The following is a 17,718-nucleotide window of genomic DNA, read 5'->3' as shown; positions in this document are numbered from 1 at the left end:
ACAAGTATTAACTGGAAATGAAGAATGTAGTGACCAGTGTTGTGCAATCCATAACCTTTTCCCAGCACAAAATCATCAAACCACCAAAATGGAGAAAATATTTTGACTATAATGTTCATATTTTTTAGCAGAGCTCCGAGGACGCTGGAAGAACCAGTACTAAAAGTGTTCTGCTGGCACGTGGTAACCTTACCCTTTACGAAAGCCACTTTACGTTTTTCTTTCATCTGTAGATTAGTACACTTCCTCTTGTCAACTCCAAATTGTGCAAAACAGCTTATCTCCAAACTATATTCTATTGCTCAATAATACATCTGCAGCAGTCATAGTTTAGAAAGTATAGTCTTGATTTAGTCCAGTCCATCACGTATTCGCTGGATGAGACTGTTGAGTTCAGATACAAGTGCAGACACTTTATCAGCCATTTCCTCCTGCCATGAGGATTTAACAGTTTTTATTAAAAGTGAAGTCATTTAAAGTGACAACACATATTATATATTCAGTCTGTTCTTATGAGTATATAAGAAAAATAAAGTAATTTATATCCATAGGCATGCATTAACTATTTAATACGTGTATAAGCATGCATGAATAAACAATTAACTAATTTGCCAATTCTAACTCAATTATACTACTTAAATGAATGAAGCATGCCAAATATCTATTTATCTGTCTATCTAAAAAAAACAAAAAACAGGAAAGACGGTTAAAAAAAAGCAAATTTCCCTCCATTACTACTACGTACTATCCGACGTCATTTTGCCGGGAAAACACCGTCTTTTTCTTGCACTGGGTTTAGTCGAGTCGCGCTCAACTTCCTCTTTTATGCCGTTAGGTTTCCGCCCATTCTGTGACGTGGTTGGCCATTGCTTTATTTCTTAGCCTGGTATCTAGACGCAAAATTTCCGCGCGTTCGTCGGTGAAAGTTTGCAAATCAAAGAAGGGTGGCGGGAGCAGTTCTCAGTCCGGTTCTGTTGTGAGGAAGTGCCATTGTTAGGCGTTTAGAAGTTAGAAACGCAGCAGCCACTGATAAGTTTTCGTGGCAGATTTCACGGAAGGATTGCTTCTACAACTGGGTAAGATTAGCCCGAGGGCGCGAGACCTGTATGTGTTTATACCCGCGCGCTAGCTTACTGCCTTAGCTCTTACAAAGAAAAGAAACGTCCGTGTACCTTGTCATGAGGCTTTACTGCTCCATTATTGAGTGTCATATAATTTCATACCTTCCAGTCAAATGTTACATTTGAAAGTACGCCACTGACACGTGGATGAATTATCACAAATGTAGAGGTGAAGGGGACAGAGACCTGCACTGTTTGGATGTTAGGCTAACTGTGTAGTGTGCTGTGTGGAGCTACAAGGTGTGCGACAGCACTCACAGTAACATGGCAACAGGCTGTGCGGTGGGAAGGTTGTGGATGATTACTACTAGTCCCATGACTAATAAGCACCAGTTTGTTTTACTGTGTTTTTGACGGTCGGTGTCGAGACTGCATGTGTTCCCTTTTAAACTGTGTTCTGATATCGCTCCTTCTTATTGTAACTCTGTACATTCTACCTTTCACTTGTAAATACCCTCCAGTGCAGCTATAATGAGTTATTACTGAAAGCATTGCACTAATTTTATCTGTCACTGGCCTACATTACATATTTACTCATTATATGAGTATACTGATACAGATCAGGAGTAATATAGACTGAGCAAAGAGTCATACTTACAGGATTTTCCTTGCATAAACAATTTTGGTTCATTTCTGTTTAGAAAATGGTTAGAAGAATATGTTAAGTTAACTAAAACTCATTTTCCTAACTACACTTTGACCGCATGAGCTTGCACATTTAAGTGCTTAAACATATTACAGACTTTTAACCTCCAAGTTTGTTCCATAGATTTTTACCAAGTTTTCTTTAAATCAGCTTGCAGGCATGGATCATAAACGACACAACGGCAGCCGTCTCATGGGTGGTCCATCCCAGGCCAAACGGGGTAAAACAATGGGTGAATGGGAGGACAGTCCTTCGCAGTTTGAAGAGGAGTTGTCCATGTTTGAAGAAGCAGATATGGATGCAGAGGAAATGGAGGGGCAGGCGGGACACGATGTTATTCCAGTAGGTGAGTATTAAACTGCAAAGCGCACATTCACAGGTGATGTAAATGTTCTCATCACACAGGAGGAATTTAATGAGTTATTTAGTGACCTGTAGTAAAGTTACAGATCCCTCAAGCATGATAATTTAATTTCTTCTTCCATCCTGTCAGGTGACCTTTTCTCAGCAGACCTAAACCCTCGCTGGCGACGTCCTCCTGCCCCCTCACTGGACCCATCATCTGATACTCTGGTGTTCCAGCAGATTGATCTGGACTACTATTTGGGTAATTATCAAATATAATGTTTGTCAAAGCTGCTTTTGCTCTAAATTTGAGTCCCAGAAATATCGACCTGGCGAGCTTGTAGCATGATATGAAAACATCCGAGCTGACTTAGTTATATCAACCTTTCAGAGCATATTCGTTGTTGCTTATGAATATTGTGGTGTGTAATTTGGCTTTCAATGGTTTTGTGTCATGCAGGGGAAACGGTAGCGGGCATGCCCGGTCAGTCGCAAGGAAAAGTGCCAATCATTCGCATGTTTGGTGTAACAGACAATGGCAACAGCGTGTGCTGCCATGTTCACGGCTTTGCCCCTTACTTCTACGTCCCTGCTCCAAATGGTGAGTGCTTGTCATCATGTTGACTTTGCATTTATGTGGTATACTATGTTTCCTCACTATAAATAGCTTTAAAGTAGCTGTTACAGTTGTAACCTCTTCTCTTTGTTCTGAGCTGTCTAATTTCTGCTTTTAGGGAGAAAATAATAAAAATGTAATTCATGCTCTAAATCTAATGTTGCCCTCTGGTTGCTTTAATTGAAAAGGGTTCATGTCTGCTCACCTGGTGGAATTTAAAAAGGAGCTGAACTCTGCTGTCCTGAAGGACATGCGCTCCAATAAGGACAATATCTCAGTCACAGTGTTGGCTGTGGACATCACCCGCAAAGAGAGTGAGTACAAGTTTATTATTAAGTGGAAAAAAAACAAAAAAACAGAGTCTGTGAAGACAAGCACAAATGCAGATGTGTATTGTGATCAAGGTCTTGAACCTTGTTGGATAGCAACATTCAGTAATACATTAACTTTTATACTTTATTACTGTGTGTTACAATCTTATACGATTATAAAACAAAATGGTGTTCATTTGAGATGAAAACGTCACTTATCCCTCTTTTTGTTTTTGTTTTTTGTTTCTTTCTCACAGGCATGTATGGTTACCATGGGAAACGCATTATCGATTTCTTGCGGATAACCATGGCGATGCCTCGTCTCATCGCCCCCGCAAAGAGACTGCTGGAACAGGGCTTTAAGTTTGCCCATTTCCCTACCAGCAATTACCAATCCTACGAGGCCAACATAGACTTTGAAATCAGGTGTGTGTGCTTAAGAAAAAGGTACAAAATAATTTGGAAAACATGGTGGAGAGATGAAAATGACCGTTATCGTTTAAATACACAAAAGGAAGCTGTATCCTTTTTTGAAAATACCAAAAGAAACCGAAGGTTAAACCTATACTCACTGTAGCGTTTTGTTGATGCAAAAACACTGTTGAAATCCCAGCATTGTTAAAGTGTTCAAAGGAAGCCATTTATTGTAATTAACGAAGTTATGTGGATAAATGTTGTATGTAGAAAACTGCCAGTAAATTTAAAAAAACAACAACATTGTGTCTCTTTAGACTGTGTGTGTATATGTTCATGCATGTGTATGTGTTGTCAGGTTTATGGTGGACAGCAACGTGGTGGGTTGCTGTTGGATTGAGCTCCCAAAAGGGAAGTACAGAGTGCGCGAAGAGAAGAGCACGGGTAACACGAGTTCTCAGTCCCCAGGAAAGGTGGGTGTACAATCTCTCACGATGTTACCTTGGTCACTAGTTTAATTTCATGTTCGATCGTGCGGTTTTAATGTTTTTGTATAGGTAAATGGTGTTTGTGAACTTTGCCACTCTTGTTCTTTTCCTCCAGGCCTCCTTGTGTCAGTATGAGGTGGATGTGGGATGGAAGGATCTGATAAGTCACCCCGCAGAGGGAGAGTGGCAGAGGATTGCACCACTCAGAGTCCTCAGCTTTGACATAGAGTGCGCAGGAAGAAAAGGTGCTTTGTTTACACAAGAATTCTCTGGAGTTCTTACTCCGCGTTAGAATAACTGTTAAAACGTTATTTAAGCGCATGACCAAGGCTGGTCTAACTTGATGAAAATCAAATGACTCTGGTGTTGCCTCTTTACTTCCAGGAATCTTCCCTGAACCGGACAAAGATCCTGTGATTCAAATTGCATCTATGGTGCAGCGTCAGGGTGAAACGGAGCCCTTCATTCGCACAGTCTTCACCCTGCAGTCCTGCGCCAGCATCGTTGGCTCTCAGATACTGTGCTTTACACAAGAGACGAAGTTACTGCAGGTATACACGTGTACACTTAAAGCAGTGAAATGCATACATAGTTTGATATGGTTTCTTTGTTTCCTTTCAAGTCATATTTTTTTTGTTTTGTGTCTGTATGAGCAGAGCTGGGCTGAGTTTTTGAGGACTGTTGATCCGGACATTATTACTGGCTACAACATCCAAAACTTTGACTTTCCGTACTTGCTCAACAGGGCAGCTGCTTTAAAGGTTAGATGGAGCTTCATTTATTTTAGTCCACTGACAAAGCCTGAAATATTCTTGAAAGATGAAGCTTCAACATGTATATTGACGATTTAATGGAAAAACCTAATTGCTCACTCATTCCCGTGTTTATCCACTAGGTGATAAATGTTCTCTCATTTTCAGGTGAATTATTTTCCGTACTTGGGCCGAGCGCGAGGCATCAAATCAGTTTTGAAAGACTTGAATTTTCAGAGCAAGCAGATGGGCCGCAGAGAAAACAAGACCATTAACATGGAGGGCCGTGTTCAGTTCGACCTGCTGCAGGTCAGTACTTTCTCTTTCTGTGCAGGTCAACAAAGACATGCGGTACATTTTGTATTTGGGAATGTTGTTAGGGGAAGACTGAGCTTTGAGTTGGTGCCTTTTCTTTCAGATTCTTCTCAGGGATTATAAGTTGCGCTCATACACATTGAACGCTGTGAGTTTCCACTTTTTGCAAGAGCAGAAGGAGGATGTGCAGCACTCAATCATCACTGATTTGCAGGTAAGATCAAGACAGCCTTGTTGGGAATTTAAAAAAAACTATCTAATATTAATTTGTTTTTCCCTTTCTTCCTCTGTCACAGAATGGAAATGAACAGACGCGCCGTCGTTTGGCAGTCTACTGTCTGAAAGATGCCTATCTGCCCCTGCGCCTGCTGCTGAAGCTAATGTGTGTGATTAACTACATGGAGATGGCCAGAGTGACCGGTGTGCCTCTCACGTACCTGCTCTCACGAGGCCAGCAGATCAAAGTAGTCTCTCAGCTGCTGCGACAGGTAACAATGCCGAAGCGAACATGGCTCCTGCATTTGCATACCTGGGATTTGGAAACTGAGTGCGTGTTTATGTTTAGGCCACAAAACAGGATCTGGTAATGCCCGTTGTAAAGACAGAAGGAGGCGAGGACTACACTGGAGCTACTGTCATTGAGCCAGAGAAAGGGTAAATGCATCTATGTTTGTGTCAGTCCACTGTTGTCTTCACGTGTTACATCTGCAGCCTTGTCATGTAATTTTCTACCCTGCTCTCTTCCGTGTAGATATTACAGCCTTCCCATTACCACATTGGATTTCTCCTCCTTGTATCCGTCCATCATGATGGCTCACAATCTGTGCTACACCACTCTGCTGCAGAAAGGCTCAGTGGAGAAACTGGGGTAAGCAATTTTCTTTTTAGGTGATCCTGTGGTGTAATGGTTTATGCATTCTCCTAACAAGCAAAACTCAGGATTCAGAGATTCTGAGATTTGCATCCCTTTGGGGTTGTCTCAGGACAGAGAACCAGCGTTAAAAGTCAGCCAAATAAAGCATGCAGACAAACAAGCTTAATGTGTTTTGTCTACTTCCATTGAAAACTACAAAAATTATATTGAACAGTATTCAAAGGGTCATGTGAAACTAACAAAGCAATTGAATTTATAGGTAGGCTTCTTTAGCTAGTTTAAGGCCATTAACCAAGTTAAGATCAGAACAGTTGTGCACGATGTGAATTCACTTTATTCATGCACTGTTTATATTATATTTGAGTGAAAGCTGAGTCATTAACCGATTGTATGTGTTCAGCCTGGCTCCCGAGGACTTCATCAAGACTCCAACAGGCGATCTCTTTGTGAAGAGTTCTCTAAGAAAGGGACTTCTCCCAGAGATCCTGGAAAACCTGCTGTCTGCCCGAAAGAGGTTTGAATTGTTTAAAATCAATCACAGAAACTGTTTGGACTGGAATGACGATCTTCCAAAAGCTGTAGAAGAAGAGTTGAGTTGGAAATAGTTGATCTATGAGTTCACAACCTGTGTGATCCCACCGTCTGTCTGCAGGGCCAAAGCAGAGCTAAAAAAGGAAACAGACCCCTTCAAGAAGCAGGTGCTGGACGGCCGACAGCTGGCCCTCAAAATCAGCGCGAACTCTGTGTATGGCTTCACGGGGGCCCAAGTGGGCAAACTGCCCTGCCTAGAGATCTCACAGGTCAGCGCTTTAGATCGGATGACTTGTTTTGGACATCAAATGTTCACAATTCAGGATCTGCAACACTGCATTTGTCAGTCTAAACCAGGTTGCCTTCATTAAACTACTTTGCACAGTACTTTGTATTGTGCACAGATGTAAACAGAAAACATCAGAGATGTAGGGCAAAGATTAGTGTTGAAAAAGAAACCACAGAACAGGTGGAGAAAAATGTTACCCTACCCCCCTGAAAAAATACAAAAACAAAGACTTTCTGTAGGTGATAGCTGAACTACAGTGATCTCAGTTTCAGGCTGTTTTGTGAGAAGATCTTTTCCCTAAACATCAAAACTTCTGACCTGCAGTGTGGCTGAAATGCTAAATGTTTTTCCAGCATCATTGGTAATTTAGTGATTTAAATGCATTGAAATATTGCATTTTGTCTCATCCAGAGTGTCACTGGTTTTGGAAGACAGATGATTGAGCAAACCAAGCAGCTGGTGGAGTCTAAGTACACACTTTCCAATGGCTACCAGGCTGACGCCAGGGTGAGCCCAGTTATGAACCAATCTCTTATTCCTTGATGATCTGATGTATCAAAAACACTTGACACGTTATATGTTTTGTTGTCCTGTTCAGGTAATTTATGGAGACACGGACTCTGTCATGGTAAAGCTCGGAGTTGCAACAGTAAAAGAGGCCATGGATATCGGGAGAGAGGCGGCCGAGTGGGTATCATCCCATTTCACACCACCCATCAAACTGGAGTTTGAGAAGGTACCGGTTCAGTCCAGAAATGTCTTCTCCGACTTCTCTACATGTGCACTGCTTAAAACACTTGGTCTCGATATTTTTGTCCTGTTAGGACAGATGAGCCATTGTGAAACAGTTTCAGCTGTTTTGGTGCAAATGAAAGTGACAACTAGTGCATGCCAAAGGCAACAACAAGATGGCCCCCAAAAAGAGAAGTGGTTTTTCCAGGTGGTGGTCACGGTCTCTCCTCTTTCCTCCTGACTGGTTTTACAGTCTGTTACACAAAGCACACGTAGAAGATTCTGAGCCCAACAGCAGCACTGTCATCTGCTCCTGGAGGAACAGGCTTCATGACCATGGTATAAGGGTCTGACAGCTTTTACTGTGACCTTTGCATGTAGCCCAGTGGCGTGCAGCTTGAGTGGTATTTGCCGGGGAATGACAGAACTGGCAGATCCAAAAACGGCTGAAGAAGCTAAAGTTGCTTCAGCAACACTTGTAGTATGAAGAACAACTTCATTCTTTGACCAGTGTGTTTTGGCCTGTAGACTCCATCAGGATCATCAAAAATACATGTAGGAAAACTGATCATATACAGTACATCCGGTACGCATGTCCACCAGTTCACTCAAATGCATGACTGTGGAAAACTTTCTTTTGATTGAGGGGGAAAAAATGTAAATACCTATTTGCTACCAGTGGAGCAACAGCAAGGATGTGCTGGGTGCAAGGCCAACTGGGGAGCGACCAGTGTAAAAATGTGATGGAATCATGTTTGTCTGTCTTGAAGTTCTTAGTTTTGGTGTGAATGTAGTTTAATAAATAACAGCTGCAGATCTATTTATTTATCTTTTATATCTTGTAAATATTTGTCTCTGCATTTTACGCCCACTTTATTCGCTGCAAATACAATCTAGTCATGCCACGACATGCGCTTCATACCGTTCATGCTGCAAATGTTGCTGGCGCCTCAACATCGGTGCAGGTTAAATGAACAGACTTGCATCCCTTAAGCTGAAATAATTTTGCATTATGCTGTGATGATTAAGTGTTCCCCTTAATTTATTTAAGCAGCCTGTTATGAATCTGGTTAAACACTGTTATGAACGGCAGTGTGACTGTATGACAGAAACATGCAGCTGCAAGGCAGGGTTCTAGTTTTCAAACCTCAAATGTGATTCAAATGGATTAAGATGAGGTGATCTGAAGATCTTAATGTTCAAAAAGCACTGACCTATTACCTGAAAAACTGACTCTGCAAGATAATAAAGTCCCGAACAGTTTTGTAGCCTGTTGTTGTCACTGAAGCAGGAACTGCCCCCCCAACTCCAACAGGGGGCGCTTATGCTATGGCTTTATTTCATGATGCAGGTCTGTGTTGTGAATATAATTGGCCACATAGAAATAAAAACAAACACTACAAAGTTCACTTTCACTTTGTGATTGAAAATTAGTTTGCATTGAGAGTTTGGTTAATTTGGAATGACCTTCATTATTTTACCTTTGCTGTGGTGCATATCAGATAATTAGAAAGATAATTAGATGGATTTTTTCTTTTTCAATTGTAACCAAGCAGTACAAGCCAGCAAGTAATTTCCAGTATTTACCAGATTCGCGCTGTTCAGCACAGTCCAGGACTGTGTGTCATGTTTCAGTTCAGCTGCCCGATGTTTGGCCTTTTGCTTTCTGTATGCGTCACTGTCTTCCTCTATCCTGAGTCCTAGTGAAGGTCTAAAGGTGACCGGGGTTTGCAGTCAGGTCCTCTTAGCTTAGACCTGATGCTTTCAAAGAGCTGTTGTATTAATTATGTCTTTATTAATATTTCACCAGGTGTACTACCCATATCTGTTGATCAATAAGAAGCGCTACGCAGGCCTGTATTTCTCCTCCAGTGCAAGCACGCATGACAAAATGGACTGCAAAGGTATTGAGACCGTCCGCAGAGACAACTGCCCTCTGGTGGCTAACCTCATCAACACCTGTCTGCAGAAAATCCTCATAGACAGGTAAACGCATACTCTGGCTGCACTCAGTTTATTTTGTGGAGTCCAGAAATAAGTCATGATTTCTAAACTTTGGACTTAATTTGCTCAGCTCTGTCTTTGACAGTCTGGTTGATTATGAACCAGAGATGCTGACATGGCTTAAAAACAACAACCAGAGCTGTTGTGATGTTTCTTCAGGGATCCCCAGGGGGCCGTGGAACACGCCAAAGAGGTGATCTCAGACCTGCTCTGCAATCGCATCGACATCAGCCAGCTGGTCATCACCAAGGAGCTAACGCGCACTGCCCAGGAGTACGCTGGCAAGCAGGCGCACGTGGAGCTAGCAGAGAGGTCCGATTGGTTGATAACTAGATACCAAGATGTCTTCCTTCAAATAAGATGTTAGAGAAAAAAACGTTTAAGCCTTTAAATCTGATTTACAGGATGAGGAAAAGAGATGCAGGTAGCGCCCCCAACCTGGGAGACAGAGTCCCATATGTCATCATCAAGGCTGCGAAGGGAGCAGCGGCATACATGAAGTCAGAGGTGTGTAGGGCGTGTTGATGTTTCATCTGTTTCTTTCTTAGTGGAAACATTCAGCTTTGATAATGATCCCCATACCACATTTCCATTCAGGACCCCATCTACGTGCTGGAGAACAACATTCCCATTGACACACAATACTACCTGGAGCAGCAGCTGTCCAAACCTCTGTTGAGAATATTTGAGCCCATCCTGGGAGAGAGCAAAGCAGAAAGCATCCTGCTCAGTAAGTCAGCACACCTGACCAAGTATTTTAACATGTATGGAAAATACAAGTTTAAAAAAGTTAACTGAAATAAAAATAAGACTTTCCAAAAACCGTTATTGTGAACATAATCGTAAGAGGTGTGATGTGTTACTGTGAATCTTATCGTTGCTCTTTGGTGATGTGTTTCAGAGGGCGACCACACACGCTGTAAAACTGTGTTAACCTCAAAGGTTGGAGGCCTCATGGCGTTTGCTCAGAAGAGAAGCACCTGTATTGGCTGCAAAGCTGTGCTCAAGACAGATGGTGTGTGTGTGCAATTTCCACCTTCTTTACTTCAGCTGGTGTTTTGGAAAATGACAAAGCTGGAAGTTTTGCACATAACATGTAATGTGCATCTTTGCAGCGGCCGTGTGTGATTTCTGCAAGAAGAAAGAATCTGAGCTCTACCAAAAAGAGGTAAAGTGGCAGAGCAGAATAGCTCTGCTCTATCAGAGTGTCGGGAGATAAAAACAAAACCAATAAAATTTAGGTCTGTCTTAGTGCATTGCTAATTAGTCCACATTATCACCACAGATCTTTCACCTGAATGCGCTGGAGGAGCGTTTCTCTCGCTTGTGGACTCAGTGTCAGCGCTGTCAAGGCTCACTCCATGAAGATGTGCTGTGCACCAGGTGTGTATATGAATGACATGATCATTTTCATGATAACGGACAACGGTTGATTGGTTTGCAGCAGAATTACAATAACGCTGTACCCGCTGTCTCCTCTGCAGCCGGGATTGTCCGATCTTCTACATGAGGAAAAAGGTTCAGAAAGACCTGGACGACCAGAGCAAGCTGGTGTCTCGTTTCGGATGGTGAGGGAGACGCTAGCTCGCTGCGATCGCTCATGTGCCTAATTTCAGACGACCTTTCACTGTATTTTCTTTTGTTAAAAAAAAAAAGAAATGCATATATATGACTATTTTTTTTTTTTATGTTTTCTAATATGAATAAATGACAATAAGTAGAGTTTTGTAAAATAAAATCAAAAAAGAAATTGTGGTTTTTACTCACTGAACATTTAAAAGGGAATCTCATTAGAAGTGATGAATCAACACGTCAACAGCGTCACATCTCCAGTTTCTGAATGACCCTGTTCAGCTGTGTACGTACTTACACACCCGAGTCTTTGACATCAAAGTGCATAATTTCACAGAAATGAAAAGGGGAACTTGATTACCTTCAGCACTTTGTCTCAGTCAAACCTCAAACCACAGCCCTTCCTCCCCACTGATTTTGCACTTCAGAAGAAAAACCCGTAAATATAGTTGCAAGCGGCAACGGGAGAGCAAAGCAGGTCTGGGGAAACCGCTAGTACAACTTCATGTTCAAAAGCGCTGATAGGTAAAACAATTTTTTACTTTTTACTTTTCCTTTTTTGAGAGCTGACACAATGTTTGGTGAAAAATCAGTCTGATAACTTCTGTGAGGCTTGGTCTGAAGATCACCTGTGCAAGTGCAGGTGACGCTTTCTCAAGGCAGGGCTGCCAAAAAACCTCTTAAACGTTGGAAATTTACATCATAAGCTGCATCCTAATTCAGGTACATGCACCTGTTGCTTATCAGTTATTCCCTCTCAAAAAGTAACAATTATATGAACAAAACGGACACCATGTAAAAGCTGAAGACTTTTACTCGTTTCTTACAGCAGAGCGCATTACAGATTTACAACGTCTTACTCAGTTAACCTCCTTGATCATATAATAATCATATATGCATTAGGCAGTCAGAGCCCTCTGGTTAAGACAATTAAAAAAGTAAAAATCCTACATGGATGGATTGACTTGTTAGCAAGATGCAACTCCCCTGAAGTTAGTTCACTGAACAGTGACGTCGTTTTTAGTAAATACACAGATGCTGGTTTTTAAATTGTCGGATGTTTGTAGTTCAACAGAAAAATGACCACACCTCACGAGTGTTCCTGTGCTCGACATGTTTTGTGTAGTACCACAGCGTTGTTTTCACAAACTACATGCTGTGGTGGAGTTTGGTGTCACATAAACAGTGTTTGGACACAGTAATGAACCCCTGACAACACTAGCACCGGCAAAATAACTGTTAAAAATGGACTTTGGAGTCAAGTGTGAATGTTCACACCAATAACGGCCTTAAAAAAATGACGAGCAGAGGAATCAGATCGTCCGATTTTTCTCTGTTATAAATCAGCGTCTGATTCGACGCTGTATTCCTGAGTAGCTTTTAAAGTAGCACTAATTCTAAAATCTGCATTCACCACACAACAGGAAGTGACTAAAGTGCACCTGGGAGTTTGAAACACAGTTTTGAGGTTTGTTAACGGGGAAATCCTACAAGATTTTTTTTTCTTTTAGAAAAAAATTAATTCAAAAGTAAATAATGCTGATGTGTTTCAAGCCCCAGAGACTGCACCAACCTATTTGTATTTTAAAAAATGCACACAAGGGGAACGATTTTAGAAAAGGTTTTGACTAACTACGTTTCCATGGTAAAGTGGTCTCACAGGAAAAAAATAAAACAACCTCCAAACTCTCCAGCTCACTTAAACAGTTTCCTCATGAAGTCAAACACTGACCATTCAGCAAATTTTATAAAAAAAAAAAGTGGAAATGTGCTGAGCACTACAATAACAAATGGAAATGTGACAGTGTAAAGTGCAGTGATGCATTACCGTGAACTCCTGACATCTAAATGGTCAACAGAAGCTAAAAATGACCCACTAAACTCCAATAAAACCACATTTAAAAAGTACACTTTCCCAAACGCTGCTAAATTGACACTGCACATGAATGTATGAATAACAAACCTTGTGAATACACACTATAACTGGAAACTTTAACACCAATAAAAATAGATGTTTTTTCTTTCCCCGCATGTCTACGTCCTTGTGTGGAGGTGTGTGCGATGTCTCCAAGGTGCAGGGGCAGTTGTGGGGATGAGGGGAGGAAGAAACAAGTGCTGTAAGTGATGCTGGCTCTGTGTGTGGTTTGCTATAGTATCATGCAACGTCTCTGAGTGTTCTTCTTGCTCTTCTTGTTGCTGCGGTTGGTCTCCTTGTATCTTCTGATCTCCCGTACTAGAGAATAAAAAGCTTCCTCCACACCCTGCAAAATAGAGAAGAAGCCGATTCGACGTTTCAGGAGGTTTTATTCAGGAACACAAAAATGGATTGATGAGTGCTGTCGACAGGTTACCGTTACCTGTCTGGTTTTGGCGGAGGTCTCTACAAACGGCACGCCGTAGCTCCTCGCCAGCTCCTGCGCCTGCTGCGTCTTCACTGTGCGGGTGCTGAGGTCGCTCTTGTTCCCCACGAGCACCATGGGGACGCTGTCACTGTCCTTCACCCTACTGATCTGCTCTCTGAGGAGAACACACGCGACAGAGCACGTTGCAAACGCTGGTCGATCAGTTCAGACTGACGATATTATTCAGCAGGTCAGACTGAAGACCTGTGGTCTTTTTAGTTTTATCATTTGCAGACAGAATAATTTAGTTGGTGTTGCAACACTCGCTGGGTTCTGTGTGTGTTACACTTTTTATCTGTGGCTTCCCTGTTTGCAACGTTTTATATTTACAAGTCAAAACATTTTTGGAACAGTTACGAAATCTACAAATGACCCCACACAAATTGCAGAAACGCTAAGTTTATCTGCAGATATTTGGTAGACAAGTAAGTGCAGTTCTCGCTAAACAGGAAATAGCCTTTGAGTGCCTAAATGTGCACAGTTGAGACAGCTATGCACAGCTGTCTTAAATCTCTGTGTGACTGAAATAAGGAATTAGTCCTACTTGGAGACTACTGTTTGAATTCTTTGTCCAGCTGTCTGTGCTGGCGTGAACCCGCGAAACTTCCTTTACCTGTAAAGGTGAACGTCCTCAAAGGACTTGCTGTTGTTGATGGCAAACACACAGAGGAAGCCTTCTCCCGTCCTCATATACTGGTCCCTCATGGCGCTGTACTCCTCCTGACCTGCAGTGTCCAGGATGTCCAGCAGACATGTCTCTCCATCAATCACCACCTGCTTTCTGTACGAGTCCTGCAAGACAGCACGAGTTAGGCTGCAATGCATCATCCTGAGTCTCACGCTGCTGCATCATGTAGCAACAAGATCTTGGTGATTTTGAAATCAATGTGCTCAAGTGTGAATATTTTATAAGCAATTATGGAATCGCACCATTTACTGGCACGAAGGCTGACATTTATTTACACGGGATAAATTAGAACGTGACAGTTATTTGCAGGTAATATGATTATATTTTTATCAAATATTGCCATCTTTAAACTAGAAGGTTATCCCGAGGACATGAGCTCTGCTGAGGCAAAAGGTCTGTTTAACAATTTTAAATTAAAGAGGATTTGCACAGAAATTTAACGGATATTTGCTCATCCCTTGCCCCAATGCATCACCTCTTCATCTTGGTGTTTCATGCACAGTCTTGCTGACAAAGCTGCACCTCCAGTTCTTGCCTTGGCAGAGGACTACAGTGTTAGAAGGTTTTGGGCAGGTTTTAACAAGGTTTCTGGCCTGACTGTGACAGCAGCAGTCCACGTGGTGACGTACACCATTTGCAGACACAAAATATATAAAGACTGTGAATCTCTTAACAGAAAAACATGAAATTAAATTGTGTTAAAATCAGCTCAGTGTTAAACAAAAACACTTTAAAAGATTTGTTACGCGGTCGTGCAGCAGGAATAGCAATCCTGTGATGTAACTGCACTATTGTAAAACTAAAATCTACATTAATCTGATTCTTTTTAATATGCAATGGCGATACTTAAAAGAAACGCTCCTTCTGAGGGCATAAACTGGGACTTTGCTTGTGTTGGATACTCAGTTTTATGGACAAACATTTGCCAGAAATGAAAAGAATTAATTAAATAAACACGGGATCCTTATAACTGCTCCAAGCGGCAATTCTTCCAACAACACCGGGACATATCAACCATTAAAACCGGACTAATTCTGATAGATAAAATAAAAACCTGATTAATAACACATCTGTAGCACTAATGAGCAGTACGGATGCTAGTTAAGCGCCAGATTAGACTATGTATTACAGCACTTTGCGTCTGCTGGTCACTTACCTCGATAGTTGGATCGTATTCATCCACAAAGTGGTTCTGGATGAGCTGGATGGTGAGAGCGCTCTTGCCCACACCTCCTGCCCCGACCACCACAAGTTTGTACTCGGTCATACCTGCAGAGAATGAAGCCAACAGGTGACCATTAAGACATCTAATAATTTGCCCCCTTCCTCACTGAGCTGACATGGCGAAGAAGACACTGACTGACCCAGATTTATCGGCAGACATTTAAAGTCTTTCTTTTTTTCTTTTTTTTTTGCAAAAATGTAGAGTCGACTAAAATGATTACCAAATGGAGACATAAACTGCTTGGCTTACCTTTGTGAAGAAGTTATAACGGCGTAAAATGAAAACGGAGTTTTGGACTAGATAAATGAGATTAGCTCGCTACATAACGTTAGCCTGATTTCCTTGTTTTAGACACTTGTAGAAACACTTAAGGATGTGTCCAGAACTTTCTTATCTGACCCGCGCGTCCAAAAAATATTGAAGTAAAACTGTTGAGCCACTAGTAAAAATCAGAATTTATGTTATTAAATAATTAAAATCCCAGATTCGTTCGAGTTCCTACTTATTCTTCATTGTCGTTCATTGGAAGTAGAGCGTTTTTTCTTTACGTTAATCCCCGGGTGAAGCAGCCTATGAGACCACAGCACGAAGACGGACATCTTAACTGTCCAATCACAGCAGGGAACTGGTTCGTGACCTCGCCCAGAGTTGCTGCGGTCCAATTATAAAAAGGTACGGCTTAAAACGGGCGTGGTATTTAAAAGGCAATCTTCCTCGAAATGCTCACAAAGAGAACTAAATTTAATTTGAATACCGAACAATACGACGTTATACGTCCAAAAAACAAGTTTGAAGCAAACAGCAGCTTTGTAAATGCTCAAAGTGCTTATAGGAAGTGTTACGATATTTAACTCGGCACTATACAGTACATGTGTGGTCATTGCCCCCTTGTGGCCATATTGAGGAACTGCAACAGCAAATTAGTTAATGCACAATAACTATGTAATTATTAATACAGCAATTATTATATTAATAAAATCCTTTAAAAACCATAGTTAAAAACAGCAACATAAATAAAATAAAATAATAGTAATATGGGAATATTATTTTTATGTCTCCCAAATGACATTTGGATTTCGCAGACCTGTTGCAGTTCAACCTGGATAAAAACTTTTAATTTTAGGTTTATAGGGAGAGTTACAGACAGACAAGAACTGCACAGCCCACTCAACAAATCATCAAGTGGGATAGAGACACATTCTTTTACTTGCCTTTAAAGCGCTTTACTTCATGCAATACCTTTCTTTAGGAACACTTAGATTTTTTTTCTTCGATTTTTTTATTAGTGGTGTGTCATGGTGTTGATTTGTTTTACGTTTTATTATCTCGTCTTATTATCTATATTACACACCTACACAAAAATATTTTATTTATTTCTCGGGTAAAGCTGGGGGAGTCACTGCTGATTGTCAAATCACTGGTAGTAGCTATAATCATTGCTAGTCTTTATAATTTCAAAATTAAATTATCAAAGACAACCAGCAGTACCATGTGGCAATAACTTTTAACTGCTGGTAATCTCCAAAGTTGAAAAATATGGGTCTTCACAGCAGGTTGCTTTCCTGTCTGACATCCCCAAGGGGAATTTCTGTCTCTTGCAGGAATTGAGCTAGCAACCGTTTGCTTGGTAAGCAAACGTGTGTTAACCACTACTCTATCCCTAAAGCTGGAGTCACTGAACTGGATTTCTAGCCATGTTTGTAGTGGCATTTAATGGATCATCTGACAATTATTTATGATTTGCTGCGTGGTACAGCTAGTCCAAGAACTTCGCACTAGTAGTTTCATATTTCCATGTTTTATATTCTTTGTTTTACACCCTTACCATCTGTAGTACAACCCCAATTGCACATTTTTTTTTAAATGTGACACTGTGTAAACTATGGATGAAAAATGGAAGGCAATAATTTGCAGATCATCACCCCCAAATTCTGAGAAACAAGAGAAATCTCTGTGTGCAAAGAACAAGACCAAAAGTCAAAGTTGATCAAGACCACAGGTTGCACTGCATTAAAAACAGGCATGATTCTGTCATTGATATCACTGCATGGACCCAGAAACACGTACAGAAACCATTGTCTTTGAACACAGTTGGCATCCAAAAATGCAATTTAAAGCAAAGAAGAAGCCACTGAAAGTGAAATTCTTTGTGGAAAACATTTGCATCTCAGACTAAAGAGGAGAAGGACCTCCAATAGTATGGAGTAACATTGTAAATCCTGTGGAATTACACATCTAGAATGGCATCATCAGTGCTAAAAGGCAGGCTTCACAGCAACATCCAGATGATATTCTTTTAAGGGATGTATGTTTCAGCAAAACAATGCTAAACCGCGCACTGCATCTATTTCAGCAGCATGGGTTCCTAGCAGTGTTGGTCAAGTTACTTGAAA

General features: G+C 41.2%; 2 protein-coding genes across 2 annotated transcripts; one reads left to right on the top strand and one right to left on the bottom strand.

Annotated features, from left to right (window-relative positions):
• The first annotated feature begins 863 nt into the window (after positions 1 to 863).
• On the top strand, positions 864 to 12,689 carry pold1 (polymerase (DNA directed), delta 1, catalytic subunit). The gene is made up of 27 exons (XM_080905152.1): positions 864 to 1,076; positions 1,918 to 2,113; positions 2,261 to 2,374; positions 2,573 to 2,713; positions 2,917 to 3,042; positions 3,297 to 3,465; positions 3,812 to 3,926; positions 4,057 to 4,186; positions 4,326 to 4,492; positions 4,598 to 4,702; positions 4,862 to 5,002; positions 5,112 to 5,222; positions 5,305 to 5,496; positions 5,574 to 5,662; positions 5,760 to 5,876; positions 6,283 to 6,396; positions 6,535 to 6,682; positions 7,114 to 7,209; positions 7,301 to 7,438; positions 9,245 to 9,420; positions 9,598 to 9,750; positions 9,843 to 9,945; positions 10,036 to 10,168; positions 10,340 to 10,453; positions 10,554 to 10,606; positions 10,724 to 10,821; positions 10,923 to 12,689. The coding sequence occupies exons 2-27, from the start codon at positions 1,927 to 1,929 to the stop codon at positions 11,008 to 11,010; spliced, it is 3,318 nt and encodes a 1,105-aa protein (XP_080761278.1). The 5' UTR covers positions 864 to 1,076; positions 1,918 to 1,926; the 3' UTR covers positions 11,011 to 12,689.
• On the bottom strand, positions 11,807 to 15,879 carry LOC308411280 (GTPase KRas). Its single transcript, XM_080905156.1, has 5 exons — positions 15,575 to 15,879; positions 15,257 to 15,369; positions 14,026 to 14,204; positions 13,368 to 13,527; positions 11,807 to 13,271 (listed from the first exon to the last, which is right to left on the bottom strand). The coding sequence occupies exons 2-5, from the start codon at positions 15,365 to 15,367 to the stop codon at positions 13,158 to 13,160; spliced, it is 564 nt and encodes a 187-aa protein (XP_080761282.1). The 5' UTR covers positions 15,368 to 15,369; positions 15,575 to 15,879; the 3' UTR covers positions 11,807 to 13,157.
• Between the last annotated feature and the right edge of the window lie 1,839 nt (positions 15,880 to 17,718).

Source organism: Rhamphochromis sp. 'chilingali' (genome assembly GCF_963969265.1).
Source record: "Rhamphochromis sp. 'chilingali' genome assembly, chromosome: 15".
NCBI lineage: Eukaryota > Metazoa > Chordata > Actinopteri > Cichliformes > Cichlidae > Rhamphochromis > Rhamphochromis sp. 'chilingali'.
The sequence above is the reverse complement of the archived record's forward strand: the minus strand, read 5'-3'. Positions and strand labels throughout refer to the sequence as shown.